The 18,933-nt window shown below is 38.8% G+C and overlaps 1 protein-coding gene across 2 annotated transcripts in view; it reads left to right on the top strand.

Moving 5' to 3' along the window:
• The window catches only part of NSF (N-ethylmaleimide sensitive factor, vesicle fusing ATPase), a 148,890-nt gene that overhangs the window by 99,969 nt on the left and 29,988 nt on the right, over positions 1–18,933 (top strand). For both annotated transcript variants that reach the window (XM_043584857.1, XM_043584856.1), the window contains exons 14-16: positions 1,094–1,250; positions 4,545–4,678; positions 17,734–17,800. In XM_043584857.1, coding sequence (XP_043440792.1) covers positions 1,094–1,250; positions 4,545–4,678; positions 17,734–17,800 — 358 coding nt within the window. The remainder of the gene's footprint in view (positions 1–1,093; positions 1,251–4,544; positions 4,679–17,733; positions 17,801–18,933) is intronic.

The raw sequence follows: 18,933 nt of genomic DNA, 5'->3' as shown, positions 1-18,933 counted from the left end.
GAATCAAGGGACTAGTGCATTCAAGGACAAAAGCGTGGTCTGCAAAATGATTTGGTGGCAAAGTAACAGAGTAATGAGACCACCGTATGTTGTTGAGACAGTATTACAGAGGATGACTTTCTGTGAGGTGCAAGTTCTAAAGAGCTGTTAAAATCATTCCATATGTTGGATAATGAAAAATTGACTTTTTGAGGGATGTGGTAAATTTTTAAAATTTGAAGTTCTCAAGATATGGGACCTTTAGATTACGTTGAGTTATGTTTTCCTACTCATTTCTTCACTTGTTAACCTTTTAAAAACACAATTCCATTAAGTCGCTAAGTACTAAAGTTACTGATTACCCTTGGCAGCTGGTTTGGTGGGAGTTACAATTTAAAACTAGAAGTTGAAAATGAAGAGGGATGTGATTTAAGCTCTAATATGTAGCGAGCACACATAAAATTATTATATATAGTGATTGCTTTTTATTTCCTTTTTCTGATACTTTAGTCTTTCATTATAGTTGCTCATTGCTACCTCATTCTAAATCTTATATTTACACACATAAACTTACCTTGGTGCCATTTAACTTATGTCCCCCACTGCCAAGCTGATTTGGACAAGATCTCCTCAATGCCATTTCATTTCCCATTTTAATCCATGACACCGACAGTCAATGTCAGGATAGTATCTTTGTCTGCTGAGCCAACTGTTTCTAAGTTGTAAGTCCATAATCTCTTTCTCCCTTTGTTCTTAACAGAAGGACACAAGCAGTGTACTCCTTATAGAAACAAGCACATTGGAACCTGCCCTTTCTCAGGGGTTACAAGGGCTTGGGCTCTTGTAGAATCTGACCCTAGAATCTTTGTTTTATTCTGTTAAGTCACCCAAAACAGCTTCCTCCCCACCACCGTTGGGTAAAAGTTTAAATGAGAAATTATAAGATCATGGTTTTTTGTTTGTTTTTATTTGCTTTTCAGGCTTTTTACGTTAATGTGGGATATTGCTCAATACTTTTAGTATGTAGGAATTATTACTCATCTTTTATATTTTGGGGAATTTTAGTTTTTATACTGACACTCAAAATGCTTTAAATTATAATTTTCCTCCATAGGCATTTGGCACAAACCAAGAGGATTATGCAAGTTACATTATGAATGGTATTATCAAATGGGGCGATCCAGTTACTCGAGTTCTAGAAGATGGGGAGCTGCTGGTTCAGCAGACTAAAAATAGTGATCGTACACCCCTGGTTAGCGTCCTTTTGGAAGGTGAGAAAGAATGAAGAGATGGCATTAAAAGTTAAAAAAAAAAAAAAGCACTTTTACAAAGTTATTTATTTAGCACATTCCAGAAAAATGAATTATTTTCAGTTTAAAACCTATTCATGATCTAAAAATAGCAATCCAGTTTATGTACCAATATTGTACACAAATTAAAGTTGGGGGGGGGCATGTTACTGACGAATGATAGTAACTAGTTTTCTTGTAGAATTGCATTCAAACTTCTGTTACTTAATAGACTGTGTGATACCACATAGTAATCAACTTGATTAAATAAATATTCACTAAATATTATGTAGTAGACTGTATGATACCACATAATACTTAATTCAATTAAATAAGTATTCATTGAGTAAAATGTTTTAGGTATTGAACCAGTTGCTGGGGATATAAAGACATTCACAGAGTTCAGTCTGGTCATTAAAAAAAACATGTAAACAAATTCTTTTTTTTTTTTTTTAATTTTTTTTCTTTTAATGTTTGTTTATTTTTGAGATGAGAGGAGGACAGAGCACAAGCCAAGGAAGGGCAGAGAGAGAAGGAGACACAGAATCTGAAGCAGACTCCAGGCTCTGAGCTGTGAGCACAGAGCCCCATGTGGGGCTCGAACTCATGGACTGTGAGATCATGACCTGAGCCAAAGTCAGACCCTTAACCCACGAAGCCACCCAGGCGCCCCCATGTAAACAAATTCTTAACTGTAGTGTATATGTGAAGGTGTGTGTGAATGCAAGTCATTTTGCACAGGATGATCAAAAAAGCTAAAGGTGGTGTTTAATTTAGACTTGGAAGGATTAGTTAGGAGTTTGCCAAGTAGACAAAAAGGTAAGGACATTCTGTTCACCAGTTAACTTGTTTACAGTTATGATTAGTACAACAACAGAAAAGTTTGGTGAGTCCACATGACAGAGGAATCTAACTCCTTTCAAAGGTCTGGGAGTGAAAGCTCCCTGAAACACATTAAGCCAAGACCTGAAGGATGAGAAACTGGCTGAGCAAAGTAATTGGGGAAGATGTTCTAGGTGGAGGGACCAGCATGTGAAAAAGCCCTGGATGGGAAGGAGATGGAAACAGAAAAGGAAGGGCTCCTGGGTGGCTCAGTTGGTTGGGCGTCCACCTTCGGCTCAGGTCATGATTTCGTGGTTTGTGGGTTCGAGCTCCATGTCAGGCTCTGTGCTCCATCTGTGCAGTTTCTGTGTCTCCCTGTCTCTCTGCCCCTCCCCCACTCATACTCTGTCTTTCTGTCTCTCAAAAATAGATATAAAAAAAAAAAAAAAGAAGGAAGGAAGAAAGAAAAAAAGAGAGAAAAGGAGAGTGGCTTGGCATGAAACCAAAGAAGTAGACAGGAGCCAGTTCATGCACAGCCTTGTGGGCCATATTAAAGATTTAGTCTCTGTCTGAGGGGCAGTTTGTAGGGTTTTCATCAGTAAAGTGACATGATAAGGTTTGTATTTTCAAAATGTCATGACCACTTTGTGACAGAGAATGGATTGGAGAGTCAAAAAAGATACAGGGGAAACCAATGGTTAGAAGCAGTCGCATTAATGCACCTTGATGAAAGTTGATTGTGGTTTGAAGTAACATCCTGGTAGTGGAGATGGAGATAAGCAGACCATTTTGAGAAATATTTAGGAGGTAGAAGGAAAGAGGATTTATAATAATCATTATTACTTATAACTAAGCTAACATTCTTTGAATTGTTATTATTGGTTAGTCACTCTACTAGCACTTTGCATACACTATCTTATTTAAACCCCACTTCAATCCTATGAAGGCAGATGCTTCTGTTATCCCTATCTTGTAGATGGGGAAGCTGAAGCTTAGAAATATTAAATAACTAGATTGAATATGGGGAGAGGTATCAAACATGATCACCAGGTTTCTAGTATGCACAACCTGGTAAATGGTGCTGTGTACTAAGATTGGGAACACTAGTGGAGAAGCAGATCTTAAGAAGAAAGGTTTTGAGTTCAGTTTTGGACATGTTGAGATTGAGGTTCCTATAGAATAATTGAATTGGAAATGTTGAGCAGCCCATTGGATATGTGGGCTCAGAAGAGAGGTCTGGCTGACAATAACATTTATGAGTTGTCTGTGTATAGACTGTTGTTGAATCCATGGTGGTTGGGTGAGGTTACTTACAGAAAGGGTGTAGGTTGAGAAGGAAAGGGGGCTTGGAACTGATCTCTGAGATTTGTCAACATTTAAGAAGCAAGTAAAGCAGGAAGAGTTGACAAAGACTGAGCGAGAGTAACCAGGGAGGTAAGAGGGGGAGAAGAGAAGGTGCTGTTACAGAAGCCAAGGAAAGTATTTTTAAAAAGAGAAGAGTTCTCCCATTGTATCAAATATTCCTAAGAGGCCAACAGATAAAGTGTCTGTTGGATTTGGTGACATAGAGGTCATTGATGACCCAGATGGGAGCCTGTTCCATGTAATGGGAATGGAAACCATAGCATTTGTTTGAGAATGGAGGGAAAATGCAAAGTGGCAGCCAGTGTAGATAATTGTTTAGAGAAGTTTCATTTTGAAGGGAGAAGCAAGACTAGTGTTGAGGGGTGTGAAGTCCAGAAAGTTTTTTTGCTTTGTGCTAAAATGTGCTTAAATGCTATTGGAAAGACCAGGGAAGACGAAGAGATGGAACATATGGGCAAGAGGATACAGTCAGTAATGTCAGGTTCTTGAGAAGGTGGGAAGGAAGAATGGGTTGGTTTATGGGTGGAAAAGGGACACATCTTCCATTTCACAAAAGGGAAGGAGGAGAAGGTGTCTAAATACAGTTAAGCTTATAGATTTGGCCTTTATGAGAAGGCCTAAATCTTTAAAATTTTAGCTTTTAAAGTCGTATTTGCTTCTAATAAGGCAGTTTTCCCCTGCCCACAATATTATCTCCTAAGAAGGTCGTATTTGTTTATTAGACAAGTGATTTGGTAGAACTAATAACATAGGACAGATAATGTGTTTGAAGGTATTCTTCTTCTTTTTTTTTTTTTTAAGAAACAAAACCCTTGCATATTATATATTTAGCCAGAAGTTTGAAAGATTAAGACTATGAGAAAGAAAGAAGGAATGTATTTCATCATACCTTTGAGAAATGCTAATCAGTTCATTAAGTTTAGTTGCTAATAAATAAGAGAAAACATGTCTGCTGTGAAATTGTGTCAGGAAATGTTAATGAGCAACTAGTTGAGACCTCAGTACATTGTGGATAAAAGTTTAAACTTGTTTTATTCCCCTTTGCTTGGTTTGGCTTTTTTCCCCTGACTTGCTCATATCTTTATGCAGGCCCTCCTCATAGTGGGAAGACTGCTTTAGCTGCAAAGATTGCAGAGGAATCCAACTTCCCCTTCATCAAGATCTGCTCTCCTGATAAGATGATTGGCTTTTCTGAGACAGCCAAGTGTCAGGCCATGAAGAAGGTATCAAGATTTTTGCTTTCATTTGAATCTCCTATCTCTTAGATACATGTGTGTACACATGTACATATCTGTCTATCTTTGTACCTGTGTATATGTAAAAGCCATAGTAGCTATGTTCTTCTCAAGTGGAACTAAATTATCAGCAGAATTTGGGGGGAAACGGGACTGTTTAGATAGATTTAACTTTGTATTGCATTTTTATTAGCATTCCTTTATCTTCTAAGTTATGTTTTGTTTAATACGTATTTACTATTAATTTTCATCTCTTAAGTTTGTATCGACTTGATTGAAAGAAAGATCAGGTTAAAAGTATTTGAGTAGAGTGGAGGAAATTCATTTAGGATTTTTTTTTTTTTAATCAATGTACAAAATCAAACTTTTGGAGATCAGTTAGGTTGTGTGGTTTGGGAAAGAACAGAGGTAGATCATTGGAAAGCTATTCTCAAGTCCCCTACAAAAGGATGGTGATATAGTAGGTAATGATCACAATCTGCTTGGCGACTCGATGCGGCCCTCATCTTTCTTTTTCTTTCCAAGTGCCATTTGTCGCCTTCTTAATATGACTACTTTGAACCGTCAGTGAAAGGAAGAGCAACATAGAACAGAGTCCCAGAGCTGAAAGGACTCTAAGACCATCTCTTACATTTGAGCAAGTGCCGTGTCAGGCCTCTGGGATAGCAAGTGGCTGCTCTTTAAAAACACAAAAATCACTGATAAGACTTAATGGCTGTCACTTGGGAGCCAGTGTTCCCATCGATATTCTGATTTGGTGTACTCCCCGACAGTGAAGAAGTTATTTTTTATATCTAGTCGAAGTATTTCTCCTACTTAAATCCTATTTTTCATGCTTGAACTTTTATAGATATGAACTGACTCTAAGTTAATGAAATGTGGGAAAATCAGAATCCGAGAAAAGAGCCTTGAGAATTGGAGTGCAGCCTGGTAAAGGTAGCTCAGGAGTTCTTTTACCTTGTTCCTAGGCTCCCACTTTATAAAGATATAGGATACGACTTTAGGGGTTTCTTAAGGGAAGAGACAGAAGAGGAAAATATATTTTAAAATATATATAAATTGAGAAGTCAGCTTCTCGTTTGTGCAGGTAGCAGAAGATTGTTGGTATAAGGTGCTTGAAATGGGTGGAGGGGGCAGAGCTTGAACCAGGATTCTTCTCCTACACACTGTAACATCAAGATAAATATTCTAGGGTTTTTTTTTTTAATTTATTTTTTTTTATGAATTTATTTTCAAGTTAGTTCATACAGAGTACTCTTGGCTTCAGGAGTAGAACCTGGTGATTCATCTCTTACATAGAACACCTAGTGCTCATCCTGAAAAGTGCCCTCCTTAATGCCCGTCACCCATTTAATCCACCCCAGATCAACATTCTTTGTAAAGGTCTTTGAAGTTGGGTGTGAAAGAGAACCCAAAAAGACACAAAAAGAACCTAAATGCCATAGTTTTTTCTGTGTCTGAGGTGACACCGGTAGTACCTATCCTTCTGGGGAAAATCTAGACGGAATCACTAGAACCAGTAACTTCCCTAATGTAGGTAGGGGTTGCTTTTCTTTGTTTTTTAGTTTTTTCCTTCTCAGGGGAACCCTTAAACAACTTCCTCTGGTGAAACTTTAAATAATAGCCCTTGGACCCTGTGACCATTGAACGTACCACTTAATTGAGCGGCTAATTCTGTTTGTATTTCCCTAAGTCCTCTAATTCCTTATACTTGTTCAAAAATAGTAGTCTTCTGTACAGATGGTAAATGACTCCATTGCTTTTCACCAGCTGCCAGCTTCTACCTCAGATGTACTCTGAGATGTGGGTGGATGGTCCTAGTTTTTCTATAAAGTTTTAAAAAAGCACTTTAGGCTCCTACAGATCAAAGCTGCTTTGTAAGTGTGAGATATTATCATTTTTATTATTTTAATCTCTTGCAAATTGACTTGAGGGGGGAAGGTAATAGATGCTGGGCTTAGAGGCTTAAATGGTTAAATTAATGACTTAATAACTTATGATTTAATCTTTAAATTGTTAAAGCCTTTCAAGGTAGAGTTTTAGATGAGCAGAAGGCTAAGGAATATAAAAATAAGTGTCTATACAAGCTTATTCAAAATTGTTTCGATTCATGATTCACTGTCTGGATCATCCATGCACCCTTAAAGTTACAAAAATTATTTCCATGTCGTCAGTATTATAAATTCCTATTAGACTTTTCGGTTTTTCTTGACAAAAAAAAAAAAAAAGAAAAAGAAAAAAAGTCATTCCCTGTAACTAAAGTACAGAACAAAGAATGAAGCCTAGGAGTCTTAGAAATATATCAGAAATATTGCAAAATCCTACCCTGCAAATAGTTTTCACATTGTTGCCTAATGATAGGTTGACAAACGCCTGAGGGCTCAAACCAGTCTAAAGGTGCTAAGTCTTCCAGGCTGCTTTTGAAAATGAAATATAAATGCCATTCCTTAGTGCTTCTGGTCTACCTCCCACTGCTGTAATCTTTCCTCCATTTTTAGTGTAAGGATGGGAAGAAGATGTTTTCTTTCTTCATTTTTTTTTTTTTCCCCAGAGCACAAATAATCTATAATTTTTTATTGATTGTGGAGAGGACATTTCTTTCTTTTTGAGTTCTACCCCCCCTCCCCAAAGATGTAGCTTTACCTGATCACAAAAATAATTTTAAAAATACAGAAAAGAACACAGAAGAAAAGAAAAAAGAATCCATGTTTATCTTTCAACTTTCTTGTATGCTTCAACACACATACACATGCATTGTGTATGGGGGATCACATTGGACATACTGGGTTTTGGGTTTTTTTTTTTTTTAAGTTTATTTTATTATTTGAGAGAAAGAGAACACAAGCAGGGGAGGGGCAGAGAGAGAATCTCAAGCAGGTTCCACGCCAATAGCACGGAGCCCAGGGTGGAGCTCAGTCCCATGAACCCTGAAGTCATGACTTGAGATGAAATCAAGAGTCAGACACTCAACTGACTGAGCCACCAGGTGCCCCTGGACATACTGTTTGAAACCTGCTTTTTTCATTTAATCTATTACGAGCCTTTTTCTGTGTCATTAAAATGTATCTCAGTATTATGTCAATAACTGTATAATGTTCATTTATTTATTTTTAATGTTTTTATTCATTTTTGAGACAGTATGAGCAGGGAAGGGACAGAGAGGGAGACAGGGGATCTGAAGCAGGCTCTGTGCTGACAACAGCGAGCCCAATGCAGGTCTCGAACTCAGGAACCACAAGATCATGACCTGAGCTGAAGTTGGACGTTCAAGCGACTGTCACCCAGACGCCCCTGTATGATATTCATTGAAATATTCGCCTTTTGCTGGACATTTAGTTTGTTTCCAGGTTTTTTCACAATTAAAAATAATATTCTTTAGAACTATCAAACTAGAGAAATCACTGTCCCCATTTTCTTACTAGATTTTTCTTAGAGTAGCATCATATTCTGTTGGCTGGGAACTTGAGCTTAGGTTTCAAATAGATCTACCTTAGAATCACAGCTCCACCACACTTACCAGGTCTTACAGTCACTTAACTTATAAGCCTCTGTTTTCTCGTCTATGAAATGAAGATAATATTCAGAATTAAGTGAGATGGTGATCTATGTAAAGTATGTGCAGTGCTTTGGGATAGAATATGTGCTCAGTAAAGTGTAGTGGTTATTTTTACTTATCATTATTGCTGTATATACATTTCTGGTTACTTCCTTGAATTCTCCGAATTGGGATGCTGAGGTGTAAAAACATTGATATTTTGAAGATTTCTGATGAATATTGGTATCAAAACTCTTATGTAAAAATACTGCTGATTTATAAAGTGTACTTCTTCAAAAAGTTGTACCAGTTTACATTCGCAGCCCCATCATGTGAATGTCAGTTTCCTTGGACTCTCACCTACACTTGATATTATTAAAATATTTTTCCTGGGGTGCCTGCCTAGCTCAGTTGGTGGAGCATGCAACTCTGGATCTCGGAGTTGTGAGTTCGAGCCCCATGTTGGATGTAGAGATTATTTAAAAATTAAATCTTTAAAAAAAAAAAACAATTTTTTTTTTTTTTTTTTTTTTTGCCAATTTGTGAGGTAAAAGATTGGTATTTAAAATTATTTCTTCAGGGGCACTTGGGTGTCTCAGTCGGTTAAGCATCCAACTCTTGATTTCAGCTCAGGTCATGGTCTCAGTTCCTGAACTTGAGCCCCCACATCAGGCTCTGCCCTGACAACCTGGAGCCTCCTTCGGATTCTTTCTCTCCCTGTCTCTAAGCCCTTCCCCCACCCATGCGTGCGCATGTGTGTGTGCACGGGCATGCGCACACTCTCCTTCTCTCAAAAATAAACATTTAAAAAATTTCTTCAGCTACATTTTTATGAGTAAATACTCAAGTTGAAAGATTTTTTAAAATGTTTTGTAACAGTAATAGTTGAAATTAAAAACTATATTTTCATATAATTTAACATATTTTTGCTAAAGAAAGACGATCCGACTAGCTAATTCATAGAATATCGTTATGTACCATTTTATTGCTTAAACCAAGAGGTAAGAGTTTTTGTTAGTAGGGAGGCCATTCGGCCTGTTTTAATGAGTATCTTAGAGATTTAATTGTAATTAAGCTATTGCTTCTTGTTCACATATGGAGGGTGCTAAAATACATGATAGTTTATTCTCAGTTCATTAAAAATTTACCTTGTACTTCTCTTAATTTGCTTAATAAATCCTTTCTCTGTGGAGAGAAATCCTTTCTCAACACTGCCATTATCCCCACATTCAGGGGTGGGGTGGGCGGGGATACCACGTGTTCCATTAAGATATTTGAAGGATTTACAGACCTTCTTCTCCCTAGTTTATGTTTGCGTCCCAACTCCATTCTGTTTTTAAATTTCTGTTCCTTTATCCATTTTGCATCTATATTTTTTTAAAAATCTATTTTACTATTTCTATTAGTGCCATTAAATGAACAAAAGAACAAAACAGTAGAGTTTGATTTTAACTAATTACCTAATCTTGATGCTTTCCGAATACACGATCAGTACAGAGATGAAATGGAACAATCCAGTGTGACTAAATTGTTTGAACAAAATTAAGTAGGAATATCAGTGATTTATAAAACTATACCCACTAATAACATAATATGGTCTTGTTTTTAAAGGACTGAAAATTAATGGGAGAAATTTTCCTTTCCACTAGCTTTGCAAGAAGGAAATAATCTTCTCTGAATATCCTCCTGTAAATCCCACTGCAAATTGTAGTCTGTACAGAACAGAATCATGGTGCCTAATCCTCCTCTTTTCATGGTTTAGTCCATACAAAGAGCAGAGCTGGAAATTGGATCTTTTGACAGCAGTTACTAAGCAACAGAATTTGGATGTTTTTGGTTAACATCCTAATATATCAGGTAGCTGATTTGCCGAAGTTTGTGCACGTATTAAATGAGAGAAGTGGACACTCCGGAAGTGACTGTGGGTCCCTGTATGGCTGGGGGGCGGGCGCATGTCGTTGTTTTGTTTAATACACTCTGTCTTTGGGCGTTCGTATCTCTTTAGCACACAAAGGAGAATGGTGCCGATCTTTAGTGGAACTTTCAGACCTTGTGACTTTTTATATTATTAAGAATACCCCACTCTGTGGTTTGTGTTATGTGAAAAATGTAAGAATTTTTCCTGAAAAGCAGGGAGAACAAATGAGGGATTTTAAGGTCATTCCAGGAAGCTTTAGTGCTTTGCCAAAAGTTTAGGTCCACTTCCTGAGGCAGTTTCATTAGAAGACAGCTAATGTTTGCTTGGTCTACTCCCAGGTTATTTTTAGAAACTAGAGATTATTACTGATAGCACCGATTTGAATTTGCTCATTTACGTTTTTATATGCTACCAAATATGATTAGGGTATGCTTTCAACTAATTGCTGACAGATTTACTACATTAAGGATTTTCTAAGTCATCAGATTCCTACTGTCATCAGATTCCTCCTAACTAGGTGCTTCACGCCAACCACTTCAGAATTGAGATGAACTCTTTCAGCCCCAGAAGAACCAGAGAATTTGGCTTCACTTGCCTCAGAGCACTAATGAGGTTATAGAAAATGGAGGATAGAATCCACTTAGAACATGCTTTGCTGTGGTTTGTGATTCTGAAAGGCTGGGATTAACGTGGAGCTCATGCTGGCGTGTTCCCATGTGTATTCATGTAGACTCCAGAAGCTGCAGCTGCTGCCCCTCCCCTACACACAGGTGGCTCCCAGCTTGTCTGTAGATTCCAGGAGTGGGCTCTGTGCCTGGGGAACTTGCAGTGTCCTTGAGGACCATAATCAGACCTGTCCCAAGCCCTTTGTGGCAGGAGCCCCACGCCTCTTTTCCTCCGTGCTTGCATAGTGCTTCCAGCATGTTCTTGCCTTCAGCCCAGGCTCCTCGTACTTTAGTTTGTCTCTTACGACCCGCTACCTACCTGGCATACAAGAGATGTGGTACTCAAGAGTAGAAATAGACTGTGGGATTCTCTGTTTTCTAGAGAAACTGTCCATCTTCTAGAACAGACCTGTCATTATGTCTGTGTTGACCAATGCTACTCTTTATGCACTTTTTCTTCAGTCCTTCCCATTCTTTTTCTTTAGCCTTCTCTTCCAGGCTTCTTATCAGACTCTAACGCTATATATACTGATAATTTTACCTGCTGATATTTACTGATATTATATGCTGATAATTTTATACTGAGAAGTTTCCTGTAGGAAACTTCCTGATAAAACTAGGATGACTAGACATTCCAATTTGCTTTGAGCAATCCTGGTTTTTACCTGTTCTTCCAGCATGATTATTAACAGCTCCCTACTTTCAGGTGTCCTGGTTTGCATGATAACTATTTATCTGATCCCCAACTGAGAACCTCTCCACGAAGATGAAATTTGAGCATCGTACGTACTTTTGTCGTACTAAGTGAGAGGATCTGAATTTAAATTAAATTTTAAAGACACTTTGGGAGGGGCTCCTGGCTGGCTCAGTTGGTAGAGCATGCGTGCGACTCTTGATCTCAGGGTTGTAAGTTCAAGTCCCACGTTGGGTGTAGAGGTTACTTAAAAATAAACATCTTGAAAACAAGCAAACAAGGAGTCTTTGAGAATGACCACTAGCCCAGCTTCAGCCCATCTGCCTGACTTTTGTTTGGCGTCATTTGTTGTGCAGCGGCACTGTGTATCTATCTGCCGTGTGCCCTTAGCAATGGTAAGTTTGGCATGTCAGTTGTAGTGCTCTAGCTGGGGCAGTTTGTACATTTTTCTTTTTTTTTTCTGCATCTTTCATTCTGGTACCACTCCTTTTTGGGTTTATCTACCTAAAGTTGTGGTAGAACTTCCCAACTCACTGTGTAAATATCTCACTTAGAATTTCATCTGGCAGCTAATTGCATGTACTTGTCAGTCAAATCTGAGTGTCTTCTTAGTGAACATTGTGCTGGGGCCTGGGCCAGGGAGCCTAGACTGGAAGGGACTGAGGACAGTAGGCCAGAAACAGGGATCTGGGGGAAGGGTGGTGACCTTCCATTACACTAGTAAAGAATTACGTGTGTAAGAAGTGAAAGGGGTGTGTGTATTTAAATTAGAGCAGAGTTGCTACCCAAAGGAGTTTCAGTTGACCTGTCAACTGAAACTGGTCAAGTTACAACTGGAATCGCACAGCCTTTGTCATGGTTAGTAGGTTGTTAAGAGAGTTAGCTGTGAGTGCTCCTCTCCTCATGATAGTAATTAGTACATTAAGAGCTGTCTGTAAAAAAAAAAAAAAAAAAAAAAAAAAAACTACATTAAATGACTGCCGTAGGTACTTTTCTTCTAAAATCTTACAGGTAAATCATGCAGTCAACTATGAAGAGATTTGTAATGCTTCATGAACACAGTATCTGAGGTAAATTGGTGAGACAGCGTACCAATTTATCATCAGTTTTGACCCCAGCAATGTCCCGAGTAAGATTTCTGTAGCAGTGTAAGCTCTCCACTGTTCTTGAGAAGGGAGACGGACTGATTCAGGAAAAAGCTAGTACTGCAAATAGCCAGTCCACCATGTCCCCGGGCCCTGTGGCTCTAACCCACAATATTGCAGCCTGACAGACAGAGTTCCATGATGGCATCAGAGCCTTTGTGGAATTCTGAACAGTGATTTGAAGAGCAAGCATTATTTTCAGGGACTCCTTGAAATCACTAAAGTTTGTAGGATACCACACTGGCTGCTATATTGGGTCCGGTCTTCAAAAAAATAGCAAAGAGCCACTAAGGAACCGCTTCTAAACTTCTCTACTATCTTGAATTCACCAACTCAAACCTAAAAGGGTCCATCATTATGTATCAGGAGGCTGAAATAAATGTCCTATTTTCCTTCCCTTTGAGGGGCGGTGCAAGGAGAGGTGAGGGGCTTCTCTTTCCCTGCTCTTTACATGTACTCATCACGATCCATCCCCAGACGAGCTTCTCCTCTGTTCTCTATTTTAGTGGCCGAACCAGAAAGAAGCCTTGACTCTAGTTTCCTCCTCGTTACCACACCCGTTCATCACCAAGTCTTTTCAGTTCTGCCTCCTAAACATCTCTAGAGTCCATCCACTTATAGAAACCCCCCCTCCCGCTTCCAGACCACCATTATCTTTCACCTGGAATTCGACAGTATTAAACAATGATTACTCCCTTCTGATGTTTTCTCTACATCAGGCAGAAAAATGTTTCTTAATCATAAACCTGACATGTTAGTCCATTATTTAAAATCCTTTAGTGGCTTTTCATTTCCTTACAGTAAAACTTCAACTCATACGAGATGTAAGACACTACACGTCCAGGCTCTTTCGTCACCTCTTCTGCTTCAACTCTCACCAACCATTTCCCACACATACCACACCAACATCTCTTCATTTTAATTCTTACTGACTATATGTCAGTTCCTGCAGTGCTTCTGAATTTTCTCACTCTGAGCCTCCTAATATTCGGTATGCTCCTCCCGGAACAGTTTCTTCTCCGTTTTCCACTGGTTGTGTATCCTTCAGGTCTCAGCTTAAATGTTACTTCCTAAACTTAGGACACCATCGTTGATTCCATAATCCTCGGTGTCAGTTAGGATAGGCTAAGTTATGCTGCAATACTGAGCAACCCTCAAATCTCAGTGGCTTAACATAACACGGTTTAATTCTTATTCACACTGCATGTCCATCGTGGCTCAGAGGGGGAGCTCTGCTCATTGAAGTTTCTCAGAGACTCAAACTAACATGTAACAGAGGCTCCATCTCACATGTGATGGCATGATAGCCGAGGCCAGATAAAGGGAACATGGTGAATCGTGCAGTAGCTCTTAAAGCTCCTTTCGGAAAGTGATCTATATTTCCAGTCACATTTCATTAACCGACACAAGCTCCATAGCCATCCCTGACGTAAGAGGGGGTGGAGAACTACAGTCCGACCACATGCCAGCTCGTGTGTGGGTCTCCCCAGTGACTACCCCAGCTCTTTCGCTATACAGCACCATCTCATCTTGTATTTCCTCCAGCATAGTAGCGTCATGCTTCATTATGGTTACGTGGACCTGCTCCCCCACTCCAGTTTTTGCGGAGGTGGGATCATATGTGTCTTTTTCGTTACTCTCTCCATTGCCTTCGTTAATGCTTGACACATAATAGGAATTCAAAATTATTTGTTGAATGAATGAATAGACCAATGCTCTAAGATTTGGTACTTGACCCATTGTTCTTTTACCTCTACCATTTCTCCTTGAAGATATCATCCCCTCTCGTGGTTTCAGCAATCACTGACTGCCCTGAAGGTGAGCCCCAGACCCTGACTTCAATCGTACATCTCCAACTACTTGTTGATATTTCTGCTTGAATTTAAAATACAAATTTACTCTTACAGAAAATATTTATTGATTACTTTCTGGTAAGGCATTCTATTAAGTAATGTGAGGATACAGAGATAATTAAGACACCACTTGCCTTCAAAGGGCTTATAGTCTAGTATAATACAAGGAAGAATACAATGGACCCTTAATATGTGCACAATATACAAAATGCTGCACCAAAACGGAACAGAGACAAGTGATTTGTGGCAAGATGGAATTAGAGCTTGTGTCGTTTGAACCACCAAATCCACTGGGCAAGTATAAATACTATTCTGTGCCAGACCCTAAAGACAACACGAATAAAGTTTTTATCCACCTCACAATCCAGCGGGGAGATACATAGCTGAGGACGCAAGAGTAAATGGGATTTTAAAATGGGATTTAACACAGTGTGGGAGAGTGAGCAAGGGGTTAAGGGGACGGTGCAAAGGAAAGCAAGCAACAGAGGTGTTCTTTCACACACGCAAGCAGGAAACCTTTATTAAGCACCAGTGACGTGTCAGACATTGCAAACCTAATACTGAGGAAGACAGTTCCTACCTTAAAGAACAGATAGCATGTTGGGAGGAACCTACTATCTAGATTGTCCACTTTGCCAGGGTTTTTGTTTTACATCTTTGAGGGTGACTTTTGAGCATAAAAGGACCGTGTAGACCTAATTTGAGGCTTAAAGAATGAAAAGTCGGGGTGCCTGGGTGGCTTAGTCAACTGGTTGAGCGTCCAACTCTTGATTTCGGCTCAGGTCATGATCTCACAGTTTGTGAGTTCTAGCCCCGCATTGGGCTCTGCGCTGGCAGCACAGAGCCTGCTTGGGATTCTCTCTCTCTCTCTCTCTCTCTCTCTCTCTCTCTCTCTTTCTCTTTGCCTCTCTCCTGCTCACGCTCTCTATTAAACAAACAAACAAACAAAGCTAACTTAAAAAAAATGAAAAGTCAGCATACTAAAATTTTGTAATTTAAAACCTAGTTTTTCAACACAAAACAAACTTTTTTTTTTAACGTTTGTTTTTGAGAGACAGAGAGAGAGCACAAGTGGGGGAGGGGCAGAGAGAGAGAGGGAGACACAGAATCTGAAGCAGGCTCCAGGCTCCGAGCTTTCAGTACAGAGTCCGACATGGGGCTTGAGCCCACGAACCATGAGATCATGACCTGAGTTGAAGTCAGACGCTTACCTGACTGAGCCACCAAGGCTTCCTGAAAACGAACTTTAAAAAAAGTTCAGTTACATCTCTTATTCTATTTGTAAGTCTAGTGAAAATTAGCAATTCCTTTAAAGGGGACTTTTACAACTTAATTTCTTTTAATATTTTAAATTATATTTACCCATTTAAAGTATTTTGTTTTCTCTTTGAAGTACTTCAGTTGTTTGTCTAATAAAACATTGAGTTTCAAAGTAATTATATTTACTTAATGATAAGTTAAAATACAACTAATAATAAAAGTATGGTGAGCCTTAGATTATCTTTACTATATGAAAGGCTATTTAAGCTATCTCTTAACTTCCAATGTAAAAGTTTATAAAAATGAATTATCCAATTGTGTATTTTAAAGTTTTTTTATTTTTAAATTTTTTTTAACATTTATTTATTTTTGAGACAGAGAGAGACAGAGCATGAATGGGGGAGGGACAGAGAGAGAGGGAGACACAGAATCGGAAGCAGGCTCCAGGCTCTGAGCCATCAGCCCAGAGCCTGACGCGGGGCTCGAACTCACGGACCGCGAGATCGTGACCTGGCTGAAGTTGGACGCTCAACCGACTGAGCCACCCAGACGCCCCTATCCAATTGTGTATTTTAAATTGAACTAGCAAGGCTAATCTAATCTTCATACGGTAAATTTTCTTAACTGTTACTTTAGAAACCAAGTATACATACACAAGTTGTCTTTAAATTTGATATGAAAAATATTAATATGGAAGGCTTTGATTTACTTTATTTCTGTACCTAATACTTAATTATCTATGGTTAAAAGATAACCACTAAGGAATATTATGCTACCCCAAGCAAGATGGGTAGAGGGGTGGCTACCATCTTGGTGCATTGAGGTTATTTATCAACCAGAAAGACCGGGCTGGGATGCAGGAATTCCTTCTTACAGATGACATCTGTGAGATGCCCTGAACCCAGTTATAGTCGCTAGAATAGGAACGCCCACATTTATGAAAAGCCTGGTCTCAAGGCCTTGGGCACTTACATTCAACTTATACGTAAATTAAATCTTCTGTCTGGCTTGAAATTGCTACATCCTTGTGAGGATATAATGATTTCTTTTACTGCTTGCTTTAATTTGCATTTCTTTCACTGCCTTAAGACAATGTACTGTTGGGGCGCCTGGGTGGCGCAGTCGGTTAAGTGTCTGACTTCAGCCAGGTCACGATCTCGCGGTCCGGGAGGTCGAGCCCCGCGTCAGGCTCTGGGCTGATGGCTCAGAGTCTGGAGCCTGCTTCCGATTCTATGTCTCCCTCTCTCTCTGCCCCTCCCCCGTTCATGCTCTGTCTCTCTCTGTCCCAAAAATAAATAAACGTTGAAAAAAAAATTAAAAAAAAAAAAAAAGACAATGTACTGTTATCTTTTGTCTGGTTCTAAAGATACATCTATCTGATCCTTTATAACCAACTTTAACTCTTCTGTAAACATTTTAACCATCAGACCATGGTCTGATTTGAGTGAACAGGATTCTTTCAGTGTTATTCTTGCTTAGCCAGGGCCACAACTCTTATAGATAATAAAATGACATCTAGTTTTATTCTATGCATCCCTTGTGGCTCCGTCTAGCTCTTGAGTCACAACACTGAAGTCACGCTCCTGACATAGGAGAGACCATTGTGATAATTTGATGAGATTTGCCAGTTGATTAATGACCAGCATTCCTCAGCATGCCTGTGTGTGACACATCCAGCTTGTGGGGCTGAAAATAGCATCACCCTACTTCTTGCTCAGCTGTGATCCAGTTGTGTCATCTTGAGCAAGTCATTTAACTGCTTTGGGCCTCAATTTCCTCATTTTTAAATGGCAGGAACTCTTAGTTTTTAAATCCTATTGTCTGTTAAATTCTAATGTAGTAGAGTCTGAAATATTGGTGTTATCCTGTGCTTTGTTTAGGCATTGCTCAAGAATTAAGTAAATTTTATCTTTGTGGATATTGTCATAATTATGGAGAGCAGCGAGATAATAAATGGTTTTGCTTTCTTCCAGATCTTTGATGATGCATACAAATCCCAGCTTAGTTGTGTGGTTGTAGATGACATTGAGAGACTGCTTGGTGAGTCACATAACTTTTGCCATTGTACTATCTTTGCCACATTACACTAATGTCTCGCAAATTACAAGAGAAGAATAATGGGTATCTGTAAACTATAGAGCAATAGAATTACTTTTCTTTGTCTTACAAAGAACTGTGTTCTTATATGCGAAGTCAGTGATGGTTTTCATGTTAAATATGCCTTATGACCATAACTCCATTATCAACTGCTTTCCCATAAGGGCCCATACTTCATATTATTTTGTTTCTTCCACAGAGTTCCCTGCCCATAATAAGCGGTTAGTAATTTCCATTGAGTGATATATTTGCTGTTTTGTACCTCTGAGTTGCCCATCCGTACCCCAGAGTTTCCACTTAGGAACTTTGACAGAACTAAGTAAGGAGGAGGGACATATGAATGTAGTGAAATAACACTTAGGGATAAGCTGCGAGTGCCTTGTACCTCAGTGTCTATTCTTATAAAACAGAGACAGTGTTTCCTCCTTCACTCATCCCATGGAGTAATCGTGAAGACAAAAATAGGATAAATATGTTGAAAACATTCTGAAAGGTAAAAGTGTTCTATAGTAATTCTTAAAAATATTGAGTAAACGTCTCCTTTGCTTAAATGCACTCCTACAGGATACAGAAATGAATAAGACAGTCCCTGCACACAGTTCATAAGGTGTAGTAATTTCCCAGTAAATGCCAGAGAAGTGTTGTTACTTACATTTTATTTCATTGCAAAAATTAGATAAATCTGGAATAAGTGCATTATAATAGTCACTCAGGATGCTGTGATAACTGTACTGAAATGGAACCCACATGGTGACTTCATAAACTTCTTAAGGTACTACCCAACACCTGAGTAATCCCTTCTGAAGCTATCCAAAATGGTGTAGTAATGATTCCAGTGAAACTGTACTTCCAAATTTTCCTCATGATTTTCAGACTTGCTTTAGCCCTCTGTTATTTATTTTCTTGTTTCTTAAGGCAATGTTTGTTATAAAGCAAAGACATACCTTTATATATAAAGGTGTATCTGAGGTCTTCTTAATTTGGTAGTTTTATTTAGTGACCCTGGGGTTTTGGTCTGCTATTTTTGATACATTTCGGCCCAGTTTATAGGATTATTTCTTTAAAAGCTTTTAAGC

Source organism: Prionailurus bengalensis, chromosome E1 (assembly GCF_016509475.1).
Source record: "Prionailurus bengalensis isolate Pbe53 chromosome E1, Fcat_Pben_1.1_paternal_pri, whole genome shotgun sequence".
In the NCBI taxonomy this organism is placed as follows: Eukaryota; Metazoa; Chordata; class Mammalia; order Carnivora; family Felidae; genus Prionailurus; species Prionailurus bengalensis.
Note: the sequence above shows the minus strand (reverse complement) of the source record. Positions and strands in the feature narration are given on the sequence as shown.